Source organism: Eutrigla gurnardus (genome assembly GCF_963514095.1).
Source record: "Eutrigla gurnardus genome assembly, chromosome: 16".
Classification (NCBI taxonomy): domain Eukaryota; kingdom Metazoa; phylum Chordata; class Actinopteri; order Perciformes; family Triglidae; genus Eutrigla; species Eutrigla gurnardus.
The window spans coordinates 22,937,362-22,963,658 of record NC_139927.1 but is presented as its reverse complement, the minus strand read 5'-3'; the positions used below and the strand labels follow the sequence as shown (position 1 = coordinate 22,963,658).

The 26,297-nt window shown below is 44.4% G+C and overlaps 1 protein-coding gene across 1 annotated transcript in view; it reads left to right on the top strand.

Annotated features, from left to right (window-relative positions):
* The window catches only part of LOC311027176 (rho guanine nucleotide exchange factor TIAM2-like), a 53,986-nt gene that overhangs the window by 12,657 nt on the left and 15,032 nt on the right, over positions 1–26,297 (top strand). The window contains exons 2-12 of the mRNA XM_084031043.1: positions 5,338–6,426; positions 6,600–7,062; positions 7,507–7,682; positions 10,101–10,325; positions 11,788–11,973; positions 12,057–12,203; positions 23,736–23,801; positions 24,416–24,488; positions 24,593–24,682; positions 25,146–25,328; positions 26,071–26,153. Coding sequence (XP_083887169.1) covers positions 5,344–6,426; positions 6,600–7,062; positions 7,507–7,682; positions 10,101–10,325; positions 11,788–11,973; positions 12,057–12,203; positions 23,736–23,801; positions 24,416–24,488; positions 24,593–24,682; positions 25,146–25,328; positions 26,071–26,153 — 2,775 coding nt within the window. The 5' untranslated portion in view covers positions 5,338–5,343. The remainder of the gene's footprint in view (positions 1–5,337; positions 6,427–6,599; positions 7,063–7,506; positions 7,683–10,100; positions 10,326–11,787; positions 11,974–12,056; positions 12,204–23,735; positions 23,802–24,415; positions 24,489–24,592; positions 24,683–25,145; positions 25,329–26,070; positions 26,154–26,297) is intronic.

Genomic DNA, 26,297 nt, shown 5'->3' with positions numbered 1-26,297 from the left:
TGATTTTAATCATATTTCACATATTAAACAGTAAATATAAGCAGGTATTTCAACACAGGAATGTACTTAAACATTTCATAAATCTCCCGTTCGCAAAAAAGCTAGCTCCGCAAAGAATCTGGTTGCGGATTATGTCCGCAATATGAAATGTTGAAAATGTCGAAGAATATTGTTTAGATAATATCTAATGTGATTGAAAGGAAAGGTAATCAAAATCCTCTCCCGACGCAAAGCTGCTAGAATCACTTTTATTTCCATATCGATTAGGTTGACGATGAAAGGACGGCACATTTTTTCAGAGTTGGTTCAGATTCCAGAAAAAGGCGGAGACATGTAGGGAGAAACTCACGGTTTGTTGAAGAAAACCTGCCAGCGAGCAGGTTAGGTTCACGGAGTATGTTACCCGGGTAACTGACTCAGATTTATGCTGAACTGGCTTTGTGAAACCGAAAAACCAGAGTTTCCCTCATCTCAGGGTTAACTAACTCAAGGTTTTTACTAAACCTGCTTTGTGAAACGGACCCCAGATCGACTGGAGTTGAGGGCCACCGTTCTGGCTGACCCCTGGGGCTCAGTGGCCTGCCTTCCCCCTGACAGCCATTCCTCTGCCTCCAAGTGAGATGGAGCAGCTGAGGAAGTCTGTCACCCGTTACCTGACTCGGGAAGCATCCTGGAAGATCTGATCATGACCGCCGCCAAGGTGATCTCTGACGGGGCAGCCCCTGCTTCTTCTCATCTCCGGTTGAAAGACTGCTTGTCCAGAAGGCTCCGGTTGAGAGCTCCCCAGAAGAGATCCAGGCTGGTGTAAATGCATAGAGATACAAGGGGGCAGACGACTTGGACCCTGCTTCGGACCTAATCAGGAACTTGATGAGCAGCTTCTACACCTTGGACCGGGTTCAGGGAGAGATGGGACGGAACACCGATTGCTGAAGGGACATCAAACCTCCTGCCAGACTGGACAGAGGAAGAGGGTGCACCTTGTGACTCTTTTCCAGGGGTGGAATTTGCCACAAATTACGGGGCGGCTGTACAAAATCCCCACCCACTTCCAAAATCCCCACTCACTTCCCAAATAACCGGCTCGTCATCCTTCAGGCCGGAGCTAGAGTGTCCGAACTCTTTTTCACAGACAGAACTTTATAGAGTTCACTTTAATGATTCTAATGACCACTTATTAATTAATTAACAATTATATCATTTAATTAATCAGTCTCATTTCCTCATTAGATCGTAAGCTCTTGAAATAGGGATCTTTGTATTCTGCACAGAAGAAATATCCACGGACAACGACTTTATGCTTTAGGGGAATTTATTGACTAACTAAGGACTAAACAAAGGGAATAAAAGAGTATAAGTGGAATCAACATAAACACACATAAAACACAAGAAGTATCTGAAAGAAACTGATTAACCATGAAGTTAGGGAGTTTGGCGATAAGGACAAGTGTGTGTTTCTCCTAAGAATTTGGACTTTCTTAGTAATAAAACATAATGCCTCAATGGATATAAAATATTAGAGAACGCTATTAATTAGTTTAGCCATTTGCTTCAACTCTGGTCACCAACTGAGTGTAAACTGTGTCGGTCTTATGTTCTGCAGCGTGGTCTCAGCTTTTCCTCTGAACCCCAAGCAGTCACTCTTCCCGTTGGTGAATCAGGGCACTGCCGTTTGCAGGCCGTCTGCCAAGGGTTGATACGGGACCGTGAGCACCGCTCTGCGGTGGTTTTGTAGCTGTTCCCCCTGGGGGGGGGGGAGCCAGCCAAGCGTGAGCTTTGACCTCAAGCCCCCTCTCCAACCCTACTCTACTCAATGAGCTATTGGAAATGCTCTGTCTTTATGCTACATGCAGGGTGCGTGATTTTAGTTGAACCCGATCCTGAGGAGGAGCCGGTCCAGGAGGGCCTCCAATAGAACCACTCGTAATGTGATTCCCTAAATGTATACGATATGCTGATCACACACAATCTTGCCCTTATGGTCAAAGTTGGCTCCTTCTAACACATTGCATATAGTTCTCACACAGAATGGTAGGTCAAAACAAATGAAACATGAACTGCAAACATTTCTCTGTACAAATCATTTTGAACTAAATATTTTTGGTAGAGTTGAAAGGAACTTTGATCCAACACATACAAATGCAAACCTATCAAGCTAGCCCAAACAAGTTTGGTAACTTAGTAAGCATTTTGTCCTCCGTGATGCGGGCAGATTAATGAACAAACATACACTCAACAAAAATATAAACGCAACACTTTTGTTTTTGCTCCCATTTTTCATGAGATGAACTTAAAGATCTAAAATTCATTCCAGATACACAATATTACCATTTCTCTCAAACATTGTTCACAAATCTGTCTAAATGTGTGATAGTGAGCACTTCTGCTTTGCTGAGATAATCCATCCCACCTCACAGGTGTGCCACATCAAGATGCTGATCTGACATCATGATTAGTGCACAGGTGTACCTTATACTGCCCACAATAAAAGGCCACTCTGAAATGTGCAGTTTTGTCTCACAGCAAAATGCCACAGATGCCACAAGCATTGAGGGAGCGTGCAATTGGCATGCTGACAGCAGGAATGTCAACCAGATCTGTTGCTCGTGCATTGAATGTTCATTTCTCCACCATAAGCCGTCTCCAAAGGCGTTTCAGAGAATATGGCAGTACATCCAACCGGCCTCACAACCGCAGACCACGTGTAACCACACCAGCCCAGGACCTCCACATCCAGCAGGTTCACCTCCAAGATCGTCTGAGACCAGCCACTCAGACAGCTGCTGAAACAATTGGTTTGCATAACCAAACAATTTCTGCACAAACTGTCAGAAAACGTCTCAGGGAAGCTCAACTGCATTCTCGTCGTCCTCATCGGGGTCTTGACCTGACTCCAGCTCGTCGCCGTAACAGACTTGAGTGGGCAAATGCTCACATTCGATGGCGTCTGGCACGTTGGAGAGGTGTTCTCTTCACGGATGAATCTCGGTTTACATTGTTCAGGGCAGATGGCAGACAGCGTGTGTGGCGTTGTGTGGGTGAGCGCTTTGCTGATGTCAATGTTGTGGATCGAGTGGCCCATGGTGGTGGTGGGGTTATGGTATGGGCAGGCATCTGTTATGGACGAAGAACACAGGTGCATTTTATTGATGGCATTTTGAATGCACAGAGATACCGTGATGAGATCCTGAGGCCCATTGTTGTGCCATACATCCATGAACATCACCTTTATGTTTCAGCAAGATAATGCACGGCCCCATGTTGCAAGGATCTGTACACAATTCTTGGAAGCTGAAAATGTCCCAGTTCTTGCATGGCCAGCATACTCACCGGACATGTCACCCATTGAGCATGTTTGGGATGTGCTTGACCGGCGTATACGACAGCGTGTACCAGTTCCCACTAATATCCAGCAACTTCGCACAGCCATTGAAGAGGAGTGGACCAACATTCCACAGGCCACAATTGACAATCTGATAAACTCTATGCGAAGAAGATGTGTTGCACTGCATGAGGCAAATGGTGGTCACACCAGATACTGACTGGTTCTGAGTCCCCAGACCCCCAATAAAGCAAAAAAATGCACATTTCAGGGTGGCCTTTTATTGTGGACAGTCTAAGGCACACCTGTGCACTAATCATGTCAGATCAGCATCTTGATGTGGCACACCTGTGAGGTGGGATGGATTATCTCAGCAAAGCAGAAGTGCTCACTATCACACATTTAGACTGATTTGTGAACAATGTTTGAGAGATGATGAAATGGTAATATTGTGTATCTGGAATGAATTTTAGATCTTTAAGTCCATCTCATGAAAAATGGGAGCAAAAACAAAAGTGTTGCGTTTATATTTTTGTTGAGTGTATTTTCCCTCTGACTGTGTGAGTGCAGTTGTAAGTCCATTACAATGACAATGTTAATTTTTAGCATTTTTGGTAACTTCTTTGTTCTTCGGCGTAGAATGACGGGAAGTTCGCCAGTATGCTTACAATTCCTCAATGATTATTATGGATGGTTTTAAACTTATGTTGAACATATACTGTATCTCATCCTTTTCTTGGTTTGGTCAAAATTTGAACATGATTTCCTGCAGAGTTCATGTGACCTCTCTCTGCATGTCAGCAGACCAGGTCGTTCTCACAGATCAGGTCATTAGTTTATGACTCCAAGAGGGGAGGAAGGGGTCTTCAACATGACTTGGGAGCAAATGGTGAGGAAGAGATAAGGTGTTATCCTTTATACTTCATCAGGGCTCTCTGTCAAACAAAGGTGTTAAATCAGTTTCCAGTTGTGTTTAGGTGCCTCAAAGTCTGAAGGTCTGGTCCCCCCTCCTCATTCGGGGTGCATGGAGAACTTGTAGATGCTCTGATTTAAGGGTTTGTAAATCCTCTAACCGAGCCATAAAGCGGCCTCACATTTCCTCCAGGTCGGTCCAGTGATCTGAAGGAGAATGTTTACTCATCTGTTGCGAGGGGACCTTTGTCTGTATATCTTTTAAGGGTGAATAGTTCATCTTTCGTTCGTTGAGAAGTCACATCCGAGAATCGTGGAGCTGTGGCTCCTACATATATATATATATATATATATATATATATATATATATATATATATATATATATATATATATATATATATATATATATATATATATATATAAATATAATGCAGACATTCTTATATCATCTGTAGGACAATACCAGTGTGTTTGCATGTGTGGAGAAAATAGACCAGATGCTGGTTGGCTGCAGAGCTCTGCTGCACATCCAGGTCAGATCTGCAAGAAGCTGCCTTCAACAGGGCCTTTCCAAGACCACCTAGTATAACCGGTCTATGGGGAAATGATCTGGTGGGGGATAGGCTCCTTCCACACTGAGTAAAACGAGTTCATCATGAAACTGTAGTGGGTCGACCTATACTGGAGGTCATCAATCACCATACTGGAATTAGTCATGAACATGAGAATCATGGGAGTTTTCCTTTGTATCAATCAGGCAGCAACCTCTTCTGAAATGTGAAGCCAACACTGAAGTGCCTTAAACTTGCATTCTCTCTGCTGGCCATCTGGGGGCGACTCCTCTGGTTGCAAAAGACATCTATGAGAAAATGAGCCTACTTCTCTCTTGATTTATTATCTAAGTGAACATTGTAAACATGAGTTTATGGTCTCTAGTTGCAAGTCAGACCAGAAAGCAGGGGATGCTTTCGGGGCGGGGCTACCTTGTGATTGACAGCTTGCTACCTCGCCACCAATGCAGTTAGCAACTAAGATGACTTTAACACTTAGCTGTAAAGTTGACCTTGAATTATGAAGCTTGACGATGTTGATCCTTATCCAGGTTGCCATGGGAAACACAGACAGTCACAGCAGCTTTGTGCACCCTGCCAAGCCCTCCTGTTCGCTCCGGTTCTCCTCCAGGAGAGAGGATATGCCGTCGGCTCGCAGCTGGTGGAGAAGCAGCCAGGGAGGCAGCAGGAGCCGGGGGAGGAGCTACCAGAACCAGCACACTACCGGACCGCCGTACACCTCCTGGCATTATGAGCATGCACCCAGAGGAGGCACCAAACTAGGAACCGGATCTCCTCAGAGGTTTGTCAGAGGGAGCCAATTTGGAAGTAACGGGATGTGTGGAGAGTGCACGTCGCTGGAGAGCGGTGGCAGCCCAAAGGTGCTACTCAGCAAAGATGGCAGCATGAGGGTGGAGTTCTCCAACACCAGGGGAGCCCCCGTGGAGCCGCGGGGGCTTGCCGGTGTCCCTGACATGGCCGCCGTTGTAACCCCAGTTGCCGAAACATCAATCCGCACTAGTAAAGGCAGCTCGCTCAGCTCTGACGGTTCCTGGTACGACTCGCCATGGGGGACCGGCGGCGAGCTGAATGACAACGTATTTGTCTGTGGGCAGAGTGTGGCGAACAGCAGCGGATACAACACCGTCTTCTCAGCCCAGGTGGACATCCAACCTGGATTTAACTTACCCACTTCCAAGACCAATGAGTTCCCCTCCGCCGCCATTGGTTACAACACCTGCTCCTCGGGGCGAACGGAGGACAGCGGGATCGGAGACTCAGTGATCCTGCAGGCTGACCTGAGAGAGTTTAGCCTGGCGTCACCTTCCTGCACCTCACTGGACAGCGTTTACCACAACACACTGCCCGCCTTCCCTGCCACACAGGACGCCTCCCCACAGCAGACGGCCGCCTTCTCCTCCTCAGCGTTGCTCCTCCTGAATGATGTCATCCAGGAGGAGGAGGGGATAGGAGGAGGCGTGGAGTGTTACTCCTCCCTAACACTTCCCTGTCACAAGCTGGACACCACCGCCGCCGCCTCCACCACATCTAGAAACAGCCGCAAAGACTTCCTGAAGAGCCGAATCAGACAACTCAGCGACTGGACAGGAAGTCTCAGCAGGAAGAAGAGGCGGATCCAGGTGAGTTTATCATCTCCTAAGAGGAAGTGAGGCGTAGTTGTGTATGCATAGAAGATTTTAAACTATATAATATATATATATATATATATATATAAAATCATGTTGTTAACAATAATTTTAGAAATAATAATAATAATTGTTATAATTCCATTTTGATTCTGATTCGTCCTCAGGAGCCGTATGGCAGCGACATGCATGATGTTTCCAACCAGCTGGACTCTGGGCTCTGGTCCTCCAACCCTCTCCACACACTGAACGTGAGCCAGTCCCCAGCAGTTCACTGTGGCTCCTCCAGGAGCCTGAACCAGAACCAGAGTGGGGACGTCCAACGACAGAACGTCTATGAAAACTTCATGCAGGAGCTGGAGATTGGCTGCAGCAGCGCAGCCGACCGGACCGAGCCATCAGAGGGGGACGGGGAGGAGGATGAGGAAGAGGATGATGGGGAGGAGGAGATGGATGGAGACGTGGAGGTGGGAGGAGGCGAGTATCTGGACATCCTGTTTGAGAAGGAACAGGGTGTGGTGAGACGAGCTGGGTGGCTCTCCTTCAAAGCTCTCATCGCCGTCAGCAAGGACAGGAAGCTGGAGGTGGTGGCTCGCCGCAAGTGGAGGAACTACTGGGTCACGCTGAAAGGTACGTCCTTCTACCTGGAGGACAGCTGGATCTGAGGACGATGTTAGGAACAACACTAACATGGATATAGTCTAGTATGTCACATACGTACCATCGTTGTCACATATGTACCCTCGTTGTCACATACGTACCATCGTTATTACATGTCACATACGTACCCTCGTTGTCACATACGTACCATCGTTATTACATGTCACATACATACTGTCGTTGTCACATACGTACCCTGGTTATTACATGTCACATACGTACCCTCGTTGTCACATACGTACTGCCGTTGTCACATACGTACCATCGTTATTACATGTCACATACGTACCCTTGTTGTCACATACGTACAGGCATTGTCAGATGCTGTACTTTATGTTGGTGCCTGAAATTTAAGAGGCAAAAATAAGCTTAAAAATAGACAAAAAAAGACCACAGACCCTTCTGCCCCCTCAGGTTGCACTCTGCTCTTTTATGAGACTTACGGGAAAAGCATCAGCACTGAGCGGGAGCTTTCTCCTTGCTACGCTCTGCTGGCCGACGACAGCATCGTCCAGGCCGTCCCCGAACACCCCAAGAAGGAGCACGTCTTCTGTCTGAGCAACTCGCACGGAGACGTCTACCTGTTCCAGGTGAGGAAACCGTGACAGGTGCACTTTTTTTTAATTTCATTTGATGTTCTGCCAAGTATTTTATTGGAGATTTCAGCTCTGTTGTCAGAATAAGACAAACATGTAAAACATGGGTCTAAAAATCTCATGTGTCGGAGCATCCTTAAATGCACCTCCAGCCCCAGAGATCCACGTTCACAAACAACCAGAATCAAACTCCAATCTCTAGTTTCCTTAAATAACTTCTTTTTTTAAAATATTGGTTTCTGGGAAGTTGGTGTTTCATTCTTTCTAAATGTGATCCGACTCTTCTCCCACCACTGTCCGTGTGGTTTGAACCACAAACATGCACAGAGAGCTGGAGCACATTTCAGGAATGTTTTTTTTTTTAGTAGTTTTACTTGTTTATGTTTACGTCACTGGAGGAAGGATTGTAGTGAGGTGGTAGTTTGAATTCTGCAGACGAGACAATGAACAAGCTCAAACAAGATCTATATCAATCTCCAACATTACATCAGGACTTGAGAAGGTCTGAGATCTCAGAGTAACTCTAAAAATAGATGCAGCACACTGTGTGTCCCTGGGCTCATTTTATTTTTAAGAGCTCAGAAAGCTGTTTTTATGACTCTCTCGGTGTTAGAGTGTGTTTACAGACACACAAATCACACGGTGGACCATCCACTCAACACCATGCATCTTGAAGAGTTCAGGAGGAGGAGCCGAGGTGTCCAGGAGCCTTTGTCAGGAGTTGAAGATGAAGGGCCAACGAACCTTTAATGGGAATCACGACACCCAGCTAATTACTGCAACAAATGTTTTGCGCCAATGAGGCACTGAACAAAACCACCTGGTGTTGTCGTGCTAAACATTCTAAAAGGCTCTGGAACACTCAGGCTATCTGGGGACATGATCTGTTTTTTTTTTCTTCATTGAAATGTTTCCAATCATTCAAGTCATAATATAATAATGATCTTTATTTTTTAGAGCACTGTTTTTGGAAGTTCACGTTAGAAAAAACATGTATAAAAATTACATATATACAGTATATATATATAGTCACACATATACATATATATTGTTCCTGTGCCAAAGATGACCTGGCACCAGGCCTGTAGTGCTTCCCTCTCTCGTCATGAAATCAAATTTGAGGGTGATGAAACTTTTGTGCGCCTCATTTGTATTGATTTTAACCTCTGCTTATTTTAAAGAGCATCCACAACATTGATACTGGACTGTTGATTTTTAAGCTGTCAGGTCTCAACGTGTGAATGGAAACGATGTTGTATCTGATGCTCTTCTCGCCTCCACCAGTTCACCACAGGGGCATGTCCTCTCTTTTTTCTATTTTATACATCTCAAATGCATCTCAAAGCCAGCATGCCGGGCGGAATGTTGTGAATATTCTTACCATGGCCCGGTCTGCTGTCAGTCATCGCTTTTAGATATTAATGTAGCCAAAACCAAGGAGATGTTTATTGATTTTAAGAAAAATCTTACCTGTCAGTGCTCATGCTGTACAAGTATCTGTGCAGTCATTGTCAAAAAGCTGACCTATGAGCATCACCTGGCTTGGCTCCAGCAACAGTCATCGTCGTCAGAGGCCTTTATGTTTTTGGTTCCGTTGTCATGAAGGTGATATCTCTGCAACGTCTGGAGGGAATTTCTTCATATTTGGAACAAATATTCACCTGGACTCAGGATTAATGTGATTATTAGAATGGGGGGGGGGTCAAAGGTCACTGTTGACTCACAAAAATCAATTTTTGTACCTAACCCCGAGATTCATATACCAATTATAACAATTTCACAGACATGGACATGGACTGGTTGGTGGACGGTTACAAGCAGTCAATACATTGTTGCAGAAGGCAAAAAATGGATCAGACAAAAATCATCCAGTTTAAAAGAAAACAATTTGGTGCATAAAAACAAATAATGTGTAAAAGAAAAAAAAAAGGCCAAGAAAAGGAAAAGATAATAATTAGTGAATTTATGTAGCATACTTTATGAATACATACTGAAGAAAGAAAACAATTATAGTACAAGGTTAAAACAATACACACAAGGTTAAAACAATACACAAAACAAACAGTTTTAGGGTTAGAATAGGAACAATACAATGATGACCAAAAACAATTTGAGAGACTCAAGTTTAAATAGATTAAGATATAGAAGAAAGAGTCCAAAGGAAATGAAAACTCAAGTAACATCAAGGAAGGTGCTCAGATAAAAGTGTGTTCAGAGAAAAGACTTAAAGGAGATCAGAGACCGGTCCAGATCCTTCATACCTAGATCTCTACTATGAGGACAGAGAGGGAGACGCCATGACAAGCCTTTAAAGGTAATCACTCTTAAAAGCTCTTCTGAAGCCAAACAGGACTGACAATGCTTCAGACCTGGACTTGGACTAAATGATCTTTGTCTCTTCCCTCCATCCAGGCCACCAACCAGACCGACCTGGAGAACTGGGTGACGGCGATCCACTCGGCGAGCGCCTCGCTGCTGGCGAAGCGTCAGGGGAAGGAGGACACACTGCGCCTGCTGCGCTGCCAGAGCCGCTCGCTACTGCACAAGATCGACATGGACGGGAAGATGAGGAAGATGGCGGAGCTGCAGCTGTCTGTCATCAAGGAGCAGAAGAACAGGAAGGCCGTGGAGAGCCAGGTCAGTCCCTGGGATCTAGGCTCAACCAGTACGGCCCAGGTCACAGGTTCAAGTCCCAATACTGACAGAAAGTAAGCCACAAAAACATATAAACATAGGAAGAGAAAGACAAAAAAAGCTAGAATAATTAAAAACTGAAAAAAGAGACATAAAACAAGGCCGAGGCCCGGTAGAAGCAGCGTTAGCAGCTTTGAGAGGAAACGCTCTCCCCATAACAAACAGCCACAGAGCAGAACGCCATCTGAGCTCCTTCTCACGTGGAGTCGACTTTAAAATCTGTTCCAGATGTTACTGAAACGACAAACCGACAACCGAGTCAGACGAGTGACATCATAAACCAAATGTGGAGTTGCTGACAGCAGCATAAAAATCACCTTCATCTCAGCCGACATTCTGTAACCATACGTCAGAGATTCATGTCCCAGTCTGAGCAGGAAACTCACAGCAGCATTCCCACCATGCACCAGCACTGGGCATTATGGGATATTACATTTCAACAAGCTGTATTTCTACAACGGATGAACCCAGACAGTCTTTAAATTTGTGTCTATTTGCATCTTTGCATTGACTCTGTATGCAATCACAGCACACAAAAGATTAGCTTTGCCTTTGTTGTGAAAACAGCATTATACCTCCAAAATTTCATACACAACCCATGTAATCAATGAATTTTATTGTGAGCCAGAAGGTAGGAGCAACAAGTCTGCATAGTGAGGAGGTTGGAGGTGGATGCGTGCGTTCATAACAGCAGAAGTCAAAGTTGACTTGTGTCATTTAACGTTACTACTTTAGAAGCAGCACTTTGTAGTTCATATTTAGGTGAGGACTAAGTTTATGTCTGATCACGATGCAGCATTCTGGATCAACTGGAGAGACTTACTGCAGCCTGCTAATATGGAATTGAAATAATCAAGTTAATAATGAACACATTTCATTTTCATTTTAGTCATTTATTTATTTTTAAAATAATATTAATATCTGGGGCTGCACGGTGGTGTAGTGGGTAACACTCTCGCCTCACAGCAAGAGGGTCCTGGGTTCGATTCCCGGGTCGGCCCCGGGTTCCTTCTGTGTGGAGTTTGCATGTTCTCCCCGTGTAAGCGTGGGTTCTCTCCGGGTTCTCCGGCTTCCTCCCACAGTCCAAAGACATGCATGATGGGGATAGGTTCATTGATGACTCTAAATTGCCCATAGGTGTGAATGTGAGCGTGAATGGTTGTTTGTCTCTACATGTTGGCCCTGTGATAGACTGGCGACCTGTCCAGGGTGTACCCTGCCTTCGCCCAATGACAGCTGGGATCGGCTCCAGACCCCTGCGACCCTGAATACAGGATAAGCGGTAGACAATGGATGGATGGATGGATGGATAATATTAATATCTCAAGTGTCTATATATGTCTTATATATATATATATATATATATATATATATATATATATATATAAAACCCTGTTGTGTTCAGATCCAGCAGTGGGAGCAGAACCTGGAGAAGCTGAACCTGGATCTGTTCCGGCTGCGCTGCTATCTGTCTAGCCTGCAGGGCAGCGAGCTCCCGAACCCCAAGAGCCTCCTAGCTGTGGCCAGCCGGCCCTCCAAGAGCATGCTGGGACGCCTGGGAGTCTTCTCTGTGTCCTCCTTCCACGCTCTGGTAAGAATGGCCACCAGTAAGAAACACTGCCTCCATCATCCGTCTCATCTTAATGTCATGTTGGACATCTGCTTTGTCCTCAGGTGTGCAGCAGAGACGAGGGGACGTTGAGGCGGTGCTGCCGGTCTCTGTCAGCAGGAAGCGGCAGGCAGAGGGGGTTGCCGTCCTCTCTGAGGGCTCTGGACGACCTGAAAAAACGCAGCAGGGAGACCAGACACCCCATAACTCAGGTAATGCAATGCACCATTGTAAGAGCTGCTGGCTACAGCTGGAGAAAACCAGAATAAACTATTTAGCTATGATTTAATATCAATAACCAGATGAAAAGGATGCTGAAATAACTCCATAATGATGGTGTAAAAAGTGTGAAGTCGTGCTTTGTTAGGTCTGTCTGCAAGACCACAAGATAACTACTTTTAAACTGCTGGTTTTCTGATCTATCTAGACCTCTGGGCCCACAGACAGTCTCCACCACGTGCAGCTACTTACTTAGATACGTCAACTTAAATGAACACGCTGCATGCTGTAAAAACACGATGACTGCTCTGAAAACAAAAGCAACTCCTGAACAAGTTTGAGGACACAAACGGCTCACGTTTCTTACTAATAAGAGATGTTTTAATCATGTGAGGTTCAGGAGTTTGGAGAGTGATGTCATTCTGTAAACGTTCCCGGCAGTGCACCCATTGGTTCGTCTAGCAGCACTTCTTAGTGGTTGTTTTTTAGGATGAAATGTTGCAGTTAAACAGCCCCGTCGGTTTGTCTTTATGAGGCAGATTTTTGGCTCCTCGTCAACTTTGGATCATGAGCCAGCTGAAGTTCCCATCAGGCACGGCTCCTGAGGGGCCCCCTCTTGATAAACAGCGGAGCTATTTTGGGACCAGAGGAGGATAAATGTCTCTGCAGCTGCAGGTTTATTTTGGCTTTGTGTTTTGACGGACAGATGCTATAACATTTGTGTTTATACTTTGGGATCCATTATATGGGAAAATATGAGGACAGTGGTTTGGTTTGCAGTTTGATCCGCTGGAAGTTTCCTTCATTCTACAGAAAACCGACCAATCAAAGAGCTCAGTGAGCTCTGAGGTTGTAGGACGTCACCGTTGTTGGCTGTTAGGCTGATACCCTTTCTGATTATCTGACTGAGTAAAAGGTTCAATCGAAAACGCAATAAGAAAAGCATCCATCCCGTTTCACCTTGGTGCAGAGTGGCCAAAAGAATGTGGACACAGGAGACTCCCAACAGGCTAGCTAGATTAGCACTAAAGCTACATTAAGTGTGCATTTCATCAGAGCAAGTGACTTGATACATTATTGAAAGTTACGTTTTGTAAAAATGAGTTTAACGGGCGAAAAAGATTGGTGGGTCACACAAATACAGGACTTTCACCCAGGAGATGGAGGTCCATGTTCTGTGTAAAACCAAAGTTTTACATCATTCTTTCGTACCGTAATGTAGGAAAGTATTTAAGGGCAGTCGTTGTTTATTTTACATTAGTTACGTCATCCCGCGACCCTGAATACAGGATAAGCGGTAGACAATGGATGGATGGATGGATAGTTACGTTATGATGTTATGTCTTTAAGATATGATTTTTTTGCTGCGTTATGTTAGCTTGTTGAGTTATGTTGTTGTGTTACATAGTTGCGTTATGTAGTTGCGTTACGTTGTTGCGTTACGTTGTTGCGTTACGTTGTTGCGTTACGTTGTTGCGTTATGTTGTTGCGTTACTGGCCTGCCTAATTATGTTGCTGTGTTAGTTTGTTACATTATGTTGGTGCATTATGTTATGTTGTGTCGTTACATTATGTTGGTAGGTTACATTGTTGAGTTATGTTGTTACATTATTATATTGTTACATTTCGTTGCTGCATTATGTTGTTATGTTGCGTATTAACATACGTTGTGTTGTTGAGTTATGTTGTTACATTATGTTGGTAGGTTACATTGTTAGGTTTCATTGTTGAGTTATGTTGTTCCATTATGTTGCTGCATTATGTAGTTATGTTGCATTGTCACGTTGTGTTGTGATGTTGCGTGTGAGGTTGCATTGTTGCGTTGTTATGTTGTGTTGTTACCTTATATTTTTACGTTATTACTTTTAACAAACCCTAAACCGACCATTTGTTTCACAACTTTAACCTTTTAGCATTGCACATTTTTTCAAGCAAATCTGCCAAAAAAATGTCCCACTTATTTCCGCTGAATTAAAAGCAGACATAGATATTAGCATCAAATCTGGTCAAACAAAGCTCCTTAAATCATTTATATTAGGATTTTAGTTTCCTACCAACCATGAAGAGCAACTCTGCGACCTCAAGGGTCTGATTCTGAAGCTGGATCTGGATGGATTCCGGGCAGTCCCGACCCACAGAGCCTGTCTGATCTCTGGAGGACATGTGGAGTTAATTTCGGTGTGAGCTCTGCAGGAGACAAACAGCTGCTTTTGTCCTGCGAACAAACAGCAGTCACAGATTGTTACTGTAAGAACATTTGTTCCTTCCAGAAACAATAAAAAGCAAAATGTTTACTGCCGGTACGGTTCATCCATTCACATCCACGTTTAACGGATTAAAGGAAACCATCGAAACTTTTGAACCGTCCATCAGAACTCAATTAAATGTAATGTCGGATGTTTGACAATTCACATGTGAAAATATATATTTCATTTCTAATGTGCCTTTTTCCTGATTCAATCACGAGGATTTGACGTGTCACAAAATGTACCTTAAATATAAAACAAAAAATAAATAAATAAAACAGTAAAACACATATTCAGTCTATTGCGATCATATCATAAATATAGTATCATGTAACACAAACAAGATGTTAAAACTCAGAGGTTGTTTCCTTATAAGGAGAGTGGCATCCTGACTGTGTTGATGATGTGTTTACTGTCTGTCGGTGGTCTTCAGACTCCAGACTGACTCTGCTCTGATTACCACTCGACTACACAAACCTGTAATTTCAGCTCAGCTTAACCCCTCATTTTTTGACCATGATGCCCTGGGGCTGATTTTGGTTTTAATCATGACCAGAATTTTAGACTCAAAGTTTTTTTTTTTTTTTTTCCCTTGGTGGATCATTTTTAATTAAGTGTAAATATAAACTGTGAGCATTTATTTTTAGTTGGGTCCAGAGTCCTGACGCCACTAAAGTTGGAAGTGCCCAAAACCTTATATAACTACGTAGTCATACATATTACAGGAGACACAGTTTTACACAAAATGTAAAATAATCATATGTAAAGAATGTAGTCATAATGTTGTATATTTAAAGATCAGATTCATTTTATATTTAAATTTTGATGCTGAACCTAAAGACCTACTTGTTACCATTGTTTTTATTTCACTAGAGCCCGGCCTCCTCCTTCTTCTTCTTCTCCTTCTTCTTCTTCTTCTTCTTCTTCTTCTTCTTCTTCTTCTTCTTCTTCTTCTTCTTCTTCTTCGGTGGAGGTTTGTTGGTGAAGAGCAAGGAGGATTTTTCAAAACTATTTAAGTTTTTTCTTTTCTTACTGTTTCTTATTGTGTGATTATTGTTTGTTATATTAGTTAGTTTATTGTATAAAGTGCGTTTAGTGTTTTTTGTGTGTTTTTCGTGCCTCGTGGCGAGGATGAGGTCCTCTGAGACGCCACCTGTTTCACTGAGAAAGGGAGTGAGGCTGGTGCCACCACATAGCTTCACCGTGGAGCAGGTGTTGCTGGCTGTGGGAGAGCAGATAGGCCATGGAAACATCCTCTATGCCTCCCGCATGAATAAAGCGCTCGTGGTGTTTTTGAAAGACCAGAGCTGTGTGAGTGAACTCATCGAGAGTGGGTTAACTTTGCGTTGGACGGACGTCATTTTCAATCTATCGAACTTTATGCAAATTCATATACGGCGACGGGGCCGTCAACTCGACGTGCTGTATCATCATGCGGAGCTCCTGCTCTATATAGACAATGAATGGGATCCGTTGACTTGACGTCCGTTGCCGGAGTTGGTGTGTCTATACCTTGAGGCTGGCAGTAGCGGGGCCGCTCCGCCTGCGCGTGCGGCAGCGGCGGCCGGCTGCGAGGCCGCCCTGCCTGCGCGTGTGGCAGCGGCGGCCGTCTCCGCGGCTGACGCACAGCTGAGTGTCTTGAGAGAGGAAGCAGGGAAGGAGAGTGTAAAGGTTGTGAGTGTAGAGAAGGAAAGTAATTGGAATAGAGTGAGTAGGGCTGAACAGGCTGGGGCTAGTGCACCTGGGGAAGTGAGCGCAACAGAGCCGGTGGGGAGGCTGGTGAAGTAGGCCAGGGGGAGGTAGGTGTAGTGGGATAAGGGTAGGCAGGTAGGCCTACATCAGGACAGGTGGAGGCTGTTTTTATGGAGCAGAAGCTGCAGTCTGGTGCTGGGCAGCAGACAGAGCTGCAGACAGTTATAGACAACAGTCAGGTGATGGAAATGGACTCAGATGATGAGATTGACTCTGACAGTGTGTCTGTAGCAGACAGTGTCTCTCAGATCACAGACCTGTATTCTCTTAAAGAGGTAAATGAGTTTCTAGATGATTCTTTTGGCAGGTCAGTGGAAATTAGTGACTATTTCCCTGATATTAAAAAGTTTATTCAGACGGTGAGCACTCTTCAGAAGGTTGTAGGGATAGACCTGCTGAGTGAGAAGAGACGTTACCTTCTGAGACACATGTCACCACTCTGAAAAAAGGTCTTAAAGGGACCAAAAGAACAAGGAAAATGAGAAATCCCAGAATAAAATAACATGATCATACAACACTGGGTGTTTCCTCTCTGCTGTGTCTATTTGTCTGTTTTGTTTTCTCTTTTCTCCTCTTCTACTATGCAGGCCTTAAAGGTTGCCTCTTTAAATATTAACGGGGGGAGAAGTACGCGGAAAAGAGCCTTAGTGTCAGAGGTTATTAAACAGAAAAAGTTAGATGTTATTTTATTACAGGAGACGCACAGTGATAGCCTGAATGGGACAGACTGGGGAATATGGGTCGGTATGTACTCAGCCATGGCTCTAATCTCAGTGCAGGAGTTGCTGTTTTATTCTCTCCCTCACTAAATGTGAATATTTTATCCAGAACAGAGATTATAGCAGGAAGAGTTCTGATGGTCAAGGCAGAAATAGAAAGTTTTACCTTTACTTTTAGTAATATGTATGCACCCAATCATGGTCCTGAACGCTTGTCTGTGTTTAAGTTATTAAGAGACAGCTTAGATAGCTGTGATCAGGGGGAGTGTTTTATAATAGGGGGGGATTGGAACTGTTGCACTGATGTTACCTCAGACAGGACAGGACAGGAGCTCCATCCTCAGTCGTCCTCCTTTCTGTCTCAGCTTCTAAAGGAGGATGAAACATCCTTCAGCTAAACAGTTCACCTGGGTGAAAATATCAGATGGTAGGATTAGTGCAGCCAGGTTAGACAGATTTTACGTGTCTGCTCCCATGCAGCTAACTGTCAAATCCTCCCTGTTGGTTTTACAGACCATCATTTGATTTTAGTAGATTTGGTTTTATCTCCACCTGGGAAACCTAGGTCCTTCTGGCATTTGAACATTAAACTTTTACATGATTTTAAGTTCTGTGAAAACTTCCAATGTTTTGGGCTAATTGGAGATCCAAGAAAGAGTCTTTTCCCTCCTTGAGTCAGTGGTGGGAGGTTGGAAAGAGTCAAGTTAGGGTGTTCTGTCAGCAGTACACATCCTACTCCACTGCAAATATTAGAGGGGCTATGGAGCAGTTACAGTTAGAAGTCAGAGAGCTAGAGAGTATGTCTGCTGAAAATACTGAACAGTTACTCCTCAAAAGGCAGCAGCGAAAAGGAGCTCTGGTCCGAGCACGGTTCACTACTCTAAGGGACATAGATGCACCCAACCTCCTTCTTCTTCAATCTGGAGAGGTCTGTGGGCCAAAGGAAGCAGATGGTGTGTCTCCGCCTGCCTGATGGGAATGTGACCCTGCTGAGATGAGGAGGCATGCAGTGTCTTTCTACTCAGACCTGTTTAGGGCAGAAGTATGTGATGTCGATGCCACTAATGAACTTCTTCAAGGTCTTCCACAGCTGGGTCCAGGAGAATGGGACACCCTGAGCTCTGACATCTCTTTGGAGGAGCTGACCTCTGCAGTGACACAAATAGCTTCAGGAAAGGCTCCAGGCATGGACGGCCTACCTGCAGACTTTTTCAAACATTTTTGGAGTTTTCTTGGACATGACCTGCTGGACGTCTTTAAGGAGTCTTTTGAGAGAGGAACTCTTCCAGCATCCTGTAGGCGTGCTGTGATCAAGAAAGGGGATCTGACCCTGTTAAGGAACTGGAGACCTGTAGCTCTCTTATGTATGGACTATAAGATTTTATCAAAAGTTTTAGCTAACAGACAGAAGTTTTATATGGAATTATTTATTGGTACTGATCAGTCGTATTGTGTTCCTGGTAGATCAATACAGGACAATTTGTTTTTAATGAGAGACATTTTTGAAGTTTGCAAACTTTACAACATTAATGTGGGTATCATTTCTATCGACCAGGAGAAGGCGTTCGATCGTGTGGATCACTCCTTTCTTTTTGCCACACTGCAGGCCTTTGGTGTTGGGGAGCACTTTTTGTCCTGGGTGAAGTTGTTGTACAGTGATGCATGTTGTGTTGTAAACAGTGTTGGGAACGTTACTTTAAAAAAGTAATTAGTTATAGTTACTCACTACTTGTTCCAAAAAGTAACTGAGTTAGTAACTGAATTACTTTATAATAAAAGTAACTAGTTACCACGGAAAGTAACTATTTGCGTTACTGTAAAAAAAAAAGTTGCTTTATGTCAAAGAATTTGGATTTTTCTTTTAATGAGATGGCAAACTGTAGTCTTGTAGTCTACTCCTATAGTCGCGTAGCGTGTAGTCTTGTGTATAATAATTGAGATTGCATTCTCCGCACCTCGCATGTGGGAATAATTAAAACTTGAGGAGAAATTATACAGTGGGAGACGCTGTGTCTGTCATATATCACAAAACAGGGTCAGAGCGCACAGCAGTAGACATAATGACGGCGAGGCCCCGGTGCCTCCACGAGCCGCCGGGCCGTTCATCATCATCATCACCGTCTTCACCATCCCGTTCCACAGCTGCACCGGATTCCGGTCCAACACCAGAACGGTGGGACACCGGGGCCCGCGTGGCCCTCGCGTGCCGCTCAGACCAGCAGCAGCCCCAACTCCGGCTCCAGCTCGCGGCAAGTTTGCACGTTTCTCCACGGACAACAGGCCTCCGAGACCAGGCACGAGCGGCGCGCAAGCAGAACACGATCCTGACTTTTTTTTTTTAACCGACAAATTCAATTCATAGTAACGCACCGCATTTAACGTTCAGTAACGATAACGGCGTTGTAACGACGGAAACAGTAATTAGTTAGATTACCCCATTACTGAAAAAATAACGGCGTTACCTAACACCGTTCTTTTAAACAGCGTTATTCCAAACACTGGTTGTAAAGGTTGGGGGAGGGTTGAGCAGACCTGTATCAGTTAAAAGAGGGATCAGGCAGGGCTGCCCTATCTCAGGCCAATTGTACAGTATGGCCATAGAGCCGCTTTTGTGTAGGCTTAGGAGCCGACTGAGAGGCCTGGTTTTGCCTGAACTGGTTCACAGCACTTGGAACATTCAGCTCCTGTACAAGTAAACAGCTGTACTCCAGCTGTGTGAAGGTACTGAGCTTTTCTCTTCTTGCAGGAGTCAGAGAGTCAAAGTGGACCAAGTTTTTAGGCTCAGACTTTTCCCCTTATGGTCGCTGGTGGGTCCTGTATAAGCCTCCCGTCGAGAAATGGATGGCTGACATCCAGTGGAGGATTATACATGGAGCGATAGCTACGAACAGACACAGAGCTCACTTTGACCCAAGCACTGGGGAGGGTTGTCCATTATGCTCACTAACGGAGACCTTAGACCACCTGGTGGTGTCCTGTCCCCGATTGGTAGATGTTTTTGAAATGAGTGGGTTGGGGGTTTGTCTGGGGTTGTTGAGGTTTTCTCTGTTCCCCTCTTTGTCTTTGGACCCAAATACTCACCCAAGGAAAGGCAAGGTTTTAATCAATTTTATTTTTGCAAGTGCCAAACTAGCGATCTGGAAAAGCCGAAAAAACAAATTGCTTGGAAAAGGCTGGACAGACCCAGTACGCTGTCTGAGGGGTTTAGTGGCAGCCCGTCTGAGGGTAGAACACACATATTTTAGACTAATCAAAAACCTGGATGGTTTTAAAGCTGTGTGGGCTGTTAGGCAGGTCTTGTGCTCACTGGGGGAGGATGGCTCTTTGGTTTTACATTTTTAGAATGATGGTTGTTTTATAGTGTTTTGTGAGATTATCTATGTATCTTGTGAAATAAGTATTTAAAGGTTTCTTGGAATGGTGTTTAAATAAAGTTACTTGAAAGTCAAAGTCTTCTTCTTCTTCTCCTCCTCCTCCTCCTCCTCCTCCTCCTCCTCCTCCTCCTCCTCAACAGACTTACACTAAAGAGACATGTGGGCAGGTCTGAGTCTTTTCTAACATTGTCCAGAATCTGCAGCCACCTGTCGGCTCTTTGCCCCCTCAGGAGGAGAAGAGAGGAGGACAAAGGAGGATGTGAAAAGAGCAGGAGAGGAGTTGTCTTTATTTAGACAGTGTTTGGTTAGTTGGACATCTGTTTCATAGCAGCCTGAGGAGGAGGGGGAGAAGGTGGGGGGATTAAAAAGGTCTTCCAGCCTTTTATTCTCCCAGAATGCCTTTGTTCCTCGGTTTAATCCAGCTGTAGAGGCAGAAAATGAGCCCCCTACCTCCTCTCCTCTCCACATGACCTCCTCCTTTCTTCAACTTCTCTGCTCCTTTTTTAACGTCCTTCCTCCCTCATTTTCCTCTCAACATGACGCCTCTTTGTCATCTCCTCCGACGTCCGAGCTACTTCCTCTTTTAACTGCTATACATTTCAATCTTAACTTTTATTGTTGTCTCTCTTTGACTCCTCATCATATCTTCTCACTCTCTTCTTCCTCTATCATCCCCCTCCTCCTCATCCACTCCTCCTTCATTCTCCTTCTCATCTTCCTCCAACCTCATCCTCCTTGACCTCCTCCATCATCTTCCTCCTCTTCCTCCTCCATCAGCATCCTCCTCCCTCCTCCTTCTCATCCTCCTCCAACCTAATCCTCCTTGTCCTCCCCCGTCATCATTTTCCTCGTCCTCCATCCTTCCATCATACTGTTGTGGATGTAGCAGGAGCAGATTTGGTTATCAACAGATAATTATTAATGTCAATATGATTATCGATATTAGTAATTATATTTAATATATTATTATGATATAATCATAAATATATACGGGGCACCACCCTGGAATCAGGGAAAAGATAACCAACAACTGTACTCAGTCTCAATATAAAGGGTTTTATACTCACATGCCAATCATCGTGATCATTGGCATGGAAGTAGAAAACAATCGAACAATTAAAAAGGTGTGAAATTCGAGCACTAGCCTTCACAACCTGCTGTTATCCAGTGACATATACACAACAAGCACAAGAGACCGCTAGTTATAATATAATAAGATTTATTAAAATCAGTAATAATGATCACAATCAATAACACTGCAATTAACAAAGCCTGATTACCTAACTACCTAAGTACACACAAAGCTAAGCTAAACAAAGGAAGAGACACACGTGGAGTGTGTGTGCGTGTGTGTGTGTGTGTGGAGAGAGAGAGAGAGAGAGAGATGGCCGGGCGCGACCACCAGGTGGACCTATTCCTCACAGCGTTCAGGGGCGGAGCCGCTGATGTCAGATAGAATAGCGAGAGAGGGAGAGAGAGAGAGAGATGGCCGGGTACAGCCACCAGATGGAGCTATTTCCTTAGTGTGCGGAGACGGAAACAGCTGGCGTAGGATACGTGTGGGGGCAGTGTATGTGTGTGCACATGTGTGTTACCCGGAACAAAGAGAGAGAGGGAATAAGCGCGTAATACACAAAGGATCAGTAAGCTATTACCATCACACGGGAGCTTGTGAATGAACTGGCATTCGTTCGGCGGGACCCCAGTCCTTTAACTGATGGTAGATCATTACTGAGCTCGTGAATGTGTCCGAGGTTGGACACGCATTGACCGAAATGAAACCCAGCGGCGTGGGTACACAATCAGCATTCGAATACAACAACACATAAAGCAACGGACTCGGCGGTCCGTGATCAAAAACACGTCAACAAGAATTACAAGCATATCCTACACTATCAAACTTATGTCTCTGCCCAGACAGATAGCCTCTTACTTTGTCGATGTGCGTAAGTCCGTCTTGTGCGGCGGCGGTGCTTCTTGACGTGCCGGCAGCAGCAGGCTGTGGTTCGCGAGTCCTCGGCGGCAGTGGGGGATGCGACGAGTCGGTTGAGTCCAGACGAGAGCGTGGCGTAGCAGTTATCCTTCTCGTTGATCAACTCGAATGAAGAAAACAGTTTGTGTTTGTGTCGGCTTGGCGATTTAGTCAGCTGACTTCAGACAGGCGCAGGGCTCAGAGGTTAACCTTCCTGCTGGTCGCTGGAATAAAGAAACCATTGTGTTCCTCTTCTGCAGGCAAACAAAGAACCGCGCGGTTGCGGCGACCTTCTCGGGATCCGAAATAATAAAAGAAAAGGCGAGTCGCGGAAAAAGGATGGAAAACAGTCTGTCCCTTGTCCAGTGAGTTTGGGGAAAAGACTGTCTCCTAAGACAAAGGAAACGCTGCAGACGTTAAAAGTTTGCCTCCTGTTGCAGCGGTGTGCTGTGGTGGAGGAGCTCACCCCCTGTTGCAACATGGTGTTGCGATGGAAGAGAACGTTTTTTAAGGTAGCGCTGGGTTTTATACCTCACGGCTGTCTCTCAGGGACCCCCTGGGGTCCTTGTGGTTGTCAGCCAATAGGAGAGTTAGGGCCCTAGTTTTGTAGACCAGGCGTAGTCAGCGCACATGCGCCACGCCGACGGGGTGTGTCCGCCTGGACTTTGCAAGTTTCCTGCCAGTGAGGTCTTGGTGATGTGTGCGCACTGCGCGCCGGTGAACCAAACTGCCACTCCGCCAGCTGTAATTCGCCTTGAATGAATGGACTTTATTCGCGCCTTGCGCCTTACGCCAAGAGTAGACTAGGTTGGAGCTGGCGGGCTTTCGGAGAAGTCTCGGTGAGGCTTTTTGCCACAAAACCTCCACTGCACCAAGCTGTATCTGTGACGCCTCACCCTGCTGCGCCGCCTCACCCATCTTGGCCGAGCGATCCACTAAACTGACCGTACGCAAGGCTGCGCGGGTCGAAACTTGCATTACGCCGGCTCCACCACCCTGCGCTGCACCACGAAACTAGGGCCCTTAGTGCGATGTCACACCTCGGCGAGAAGTAAAGCCAAAATTGCGGTTGTAGTTTTTTATCCCCTTTGTCTCTTTGTTCCGACTGCATGTGAAGGCTTCTGGGCCTGTTTAGGCCGCTCTGTGTAGTCCTTATGGTGAGGTCCCTACAATACTGTGTTGACTCTTGAAATTTTGAGCGTATTCTAGTCCTGCTCAATGTGTTAAGTGTCCTGAGATGACTTCTGTTGTGATTTGACACTATAAATAAAATTGAATTGGATACTAAACAGCAATAAGTATTTTTCACAGGTAGAAACGGAGATAAAATGCTCATGAGAGTTTGATTTCTCAGACTTTATTTTCTGTTGTATTTTATGTCAATAATTTCAATTTTTCATATCATAAGAGGATGGAACCTGCAGCTCTAACCTAAGAATATAAAACTTCTTTCCTCCTCCAGAGACTGAAAATGGTTTCGAAAGAGAAGGAGGTGGCGCCTCCTGCAGGACACTCTGCAGCTCTACAGGTGCGTTCAGTGACCGCATGTTTCCTTCAACTCACTGTTATGCACAGTGCATGTCTTTAAGAATGTGTTACATGAATGAGGATTGAATAATTAAAAAATAAATCCATTAAATAATTTTTTTAGTTTACATTTTTCAATATTAAATATAAATATAATATAATAATATACAGTTTTAAAAATTCTACATCAGGATTTAATCTGATTAGAGTTGCAAAGATTAAATCAATGGATTGATTAGTAGATTGAAAGAAAATGTCAGACATATGGTTGGGAGGAATATGAGTTGATGTTTGAAATAATTAGCTCATTTTCATCAACATCAAAAAGAATTAAGAGCTTAAGTAGTGATGTAGTAGAAGTAGTGATGTAGTAAAAGTAGTGATGTGGTAGAAGTAGTGATGTGGTAGAAGTAGTGATGTAGAAGTAGTGATGTAGTAGAAGTAGTGATGTGGTAGAAGTAGTGATGTTGTAGAAGTAGTGATGTAGTAGAAATTATGTAGTAGAAGTAGTGATGTAGTAGAAGTAGTGATGTGGTAGAAGTAGTGATGTGGTGATGAAAGGATGTGTGAAAGCTGCTGACCTCCGGCTGACCCCCGTCTCCTCTTGTCGTCCAGCTGGGTGATGAGCAGCAGCTTCCAGGTGTTTTCACTCTGAACGTCTGTCGACTCAACGCTGCAAGAGACTTTGGTGAGAAATGATTCACTAATAACTCACTGGAAACTGAACTGTATTTGTCCCATCAACTAAATTGTGAACATTTCAAGTCTAAAATAGTGGTATATTTCATGCAGGTTTTGCGGTGACGGGACACGTGGACGGCGCCGGAAGAAGTCACGTCTTTGTCAGCGAAGTTGACCCACTGGGACAGTCGGCCGGAGAAGGTCCGAGTGTTTCTGATCAATCCCAGTTCATTAAAGCAAACGATAGAATGATTGATAATGGATCTGTAGAGCATTTATTCTATTCATCTGACAGCAGAGGGCAGTCACGACTCACTGTCTGTGCTCAAACTTTAATCTGGACATGAAATGTAAATGATTGAAATTCGTTTCTTTACTTATTTACCTTTTGTATTAATTCTCCCGTTTATTTACTTTTTACTTTTCTCTTTTTTTTTAAATGTATATATGTTTATATGTTTTGTTTAAAATGTACACATTTTAATTTGTATTTTTCTGGTATTATTTTCCCTGTGTATTATTGAGAGCAGTCACAACGCACTTTCGATTTTCAAGCTGCAAAGACAAAAAACATCTATTGGGCTTTAATGTGAAGTACAGACACTTGTGTTTTTAATGTGTGTGTGTGTGTGTGTGTGTGTGTGTGTGTTTGTTTCCCCATCAGGCCTTAGGGCAGGAGACGAGGTCTTGGCTGTGAATGGGGCCGGCGTGTCTGGACTGGACCTGGACCTGATGCAGAGTCTCTTCAGCCACCAGAAGCTGCAGCTGCTCCTCAGAAGGGACCAGGATCCTGGTGAACTCTGCCGGCCCCCGGTCCCTCCAGAACTCCAGACCTGGAGCAACGCCGGTAAGATTCTTTCTAAGTTTCTAAACATACACAAGTTTATATTTTAAAGTGTTTAATTAATGATTGTGTCAGTGGAGCAGACAGGAAATGCATGAAGAGGTTTATGATACAAAGTCCTGAACAGTTCCAGGATGAAATACAGGAGCTCCGGTTTCCCTACTGGCCCTGAAGCCAAGTGCAGTGCCCACTGGAGCTTTTAGTTTGAAAGGAAAGGCTTTCATTGTGAAGGCAGGTTGATAGACACCCTCAGGGAATTCTGGGAAAGCTATCTGCAGAAATTGTAATGGTGGGATTTCAGATTGAATCTCAGTCATAAATGTTTGTGTGTGATGTATAGTTATGTAATGGTGTTCATTAATGTAGAGATGTTGTTCTATTTATCTTCCGTAACACTTCATAACATGTCTTCTTTCAGACTGATGGAAAGAAAACATTCATTTCATTACTTTGTGTGTTTGTGTCTCTAGATTTCTCCTAAACTCACTCAGATACCATTACATTGCCATTATTTAAACATTTCTGAAAACTTGTAATTCAAAAACGATTTCTCTTGATGTTTCATGCTGATATCTAGTAGTTCAACTTTTATTCAATTTAATGTTGAATCTCAAAAGTGTGGCTGAATTCACTCCTCTGAGGTCAGAGGTCAGAGGGAACATTCAGGCTGCTGATGTTTTTGAAAACACTGAGATCAAAATTGGACCAATCCGAACACATTTAGAACCTGATGTTGATTCCACAGATCCTCCAGACAATGACGTCCTATTTCCTGTTTGTGATGACGTTTCATCAGAACTGTGTGACGGCGACGAGCTGCAGAGTCAGGTGAGACTGCTGCCTTACTACTGTTCATCCTCAGAGAGAGAGGAGTGAAGACAAATATCTCTCTCTCTCTCTCTCTCTCTCTCTCTATACACTCACCAGCCACCTTATTAGGTACACCTGTCCAACTGCTCGTTAACGCAAATT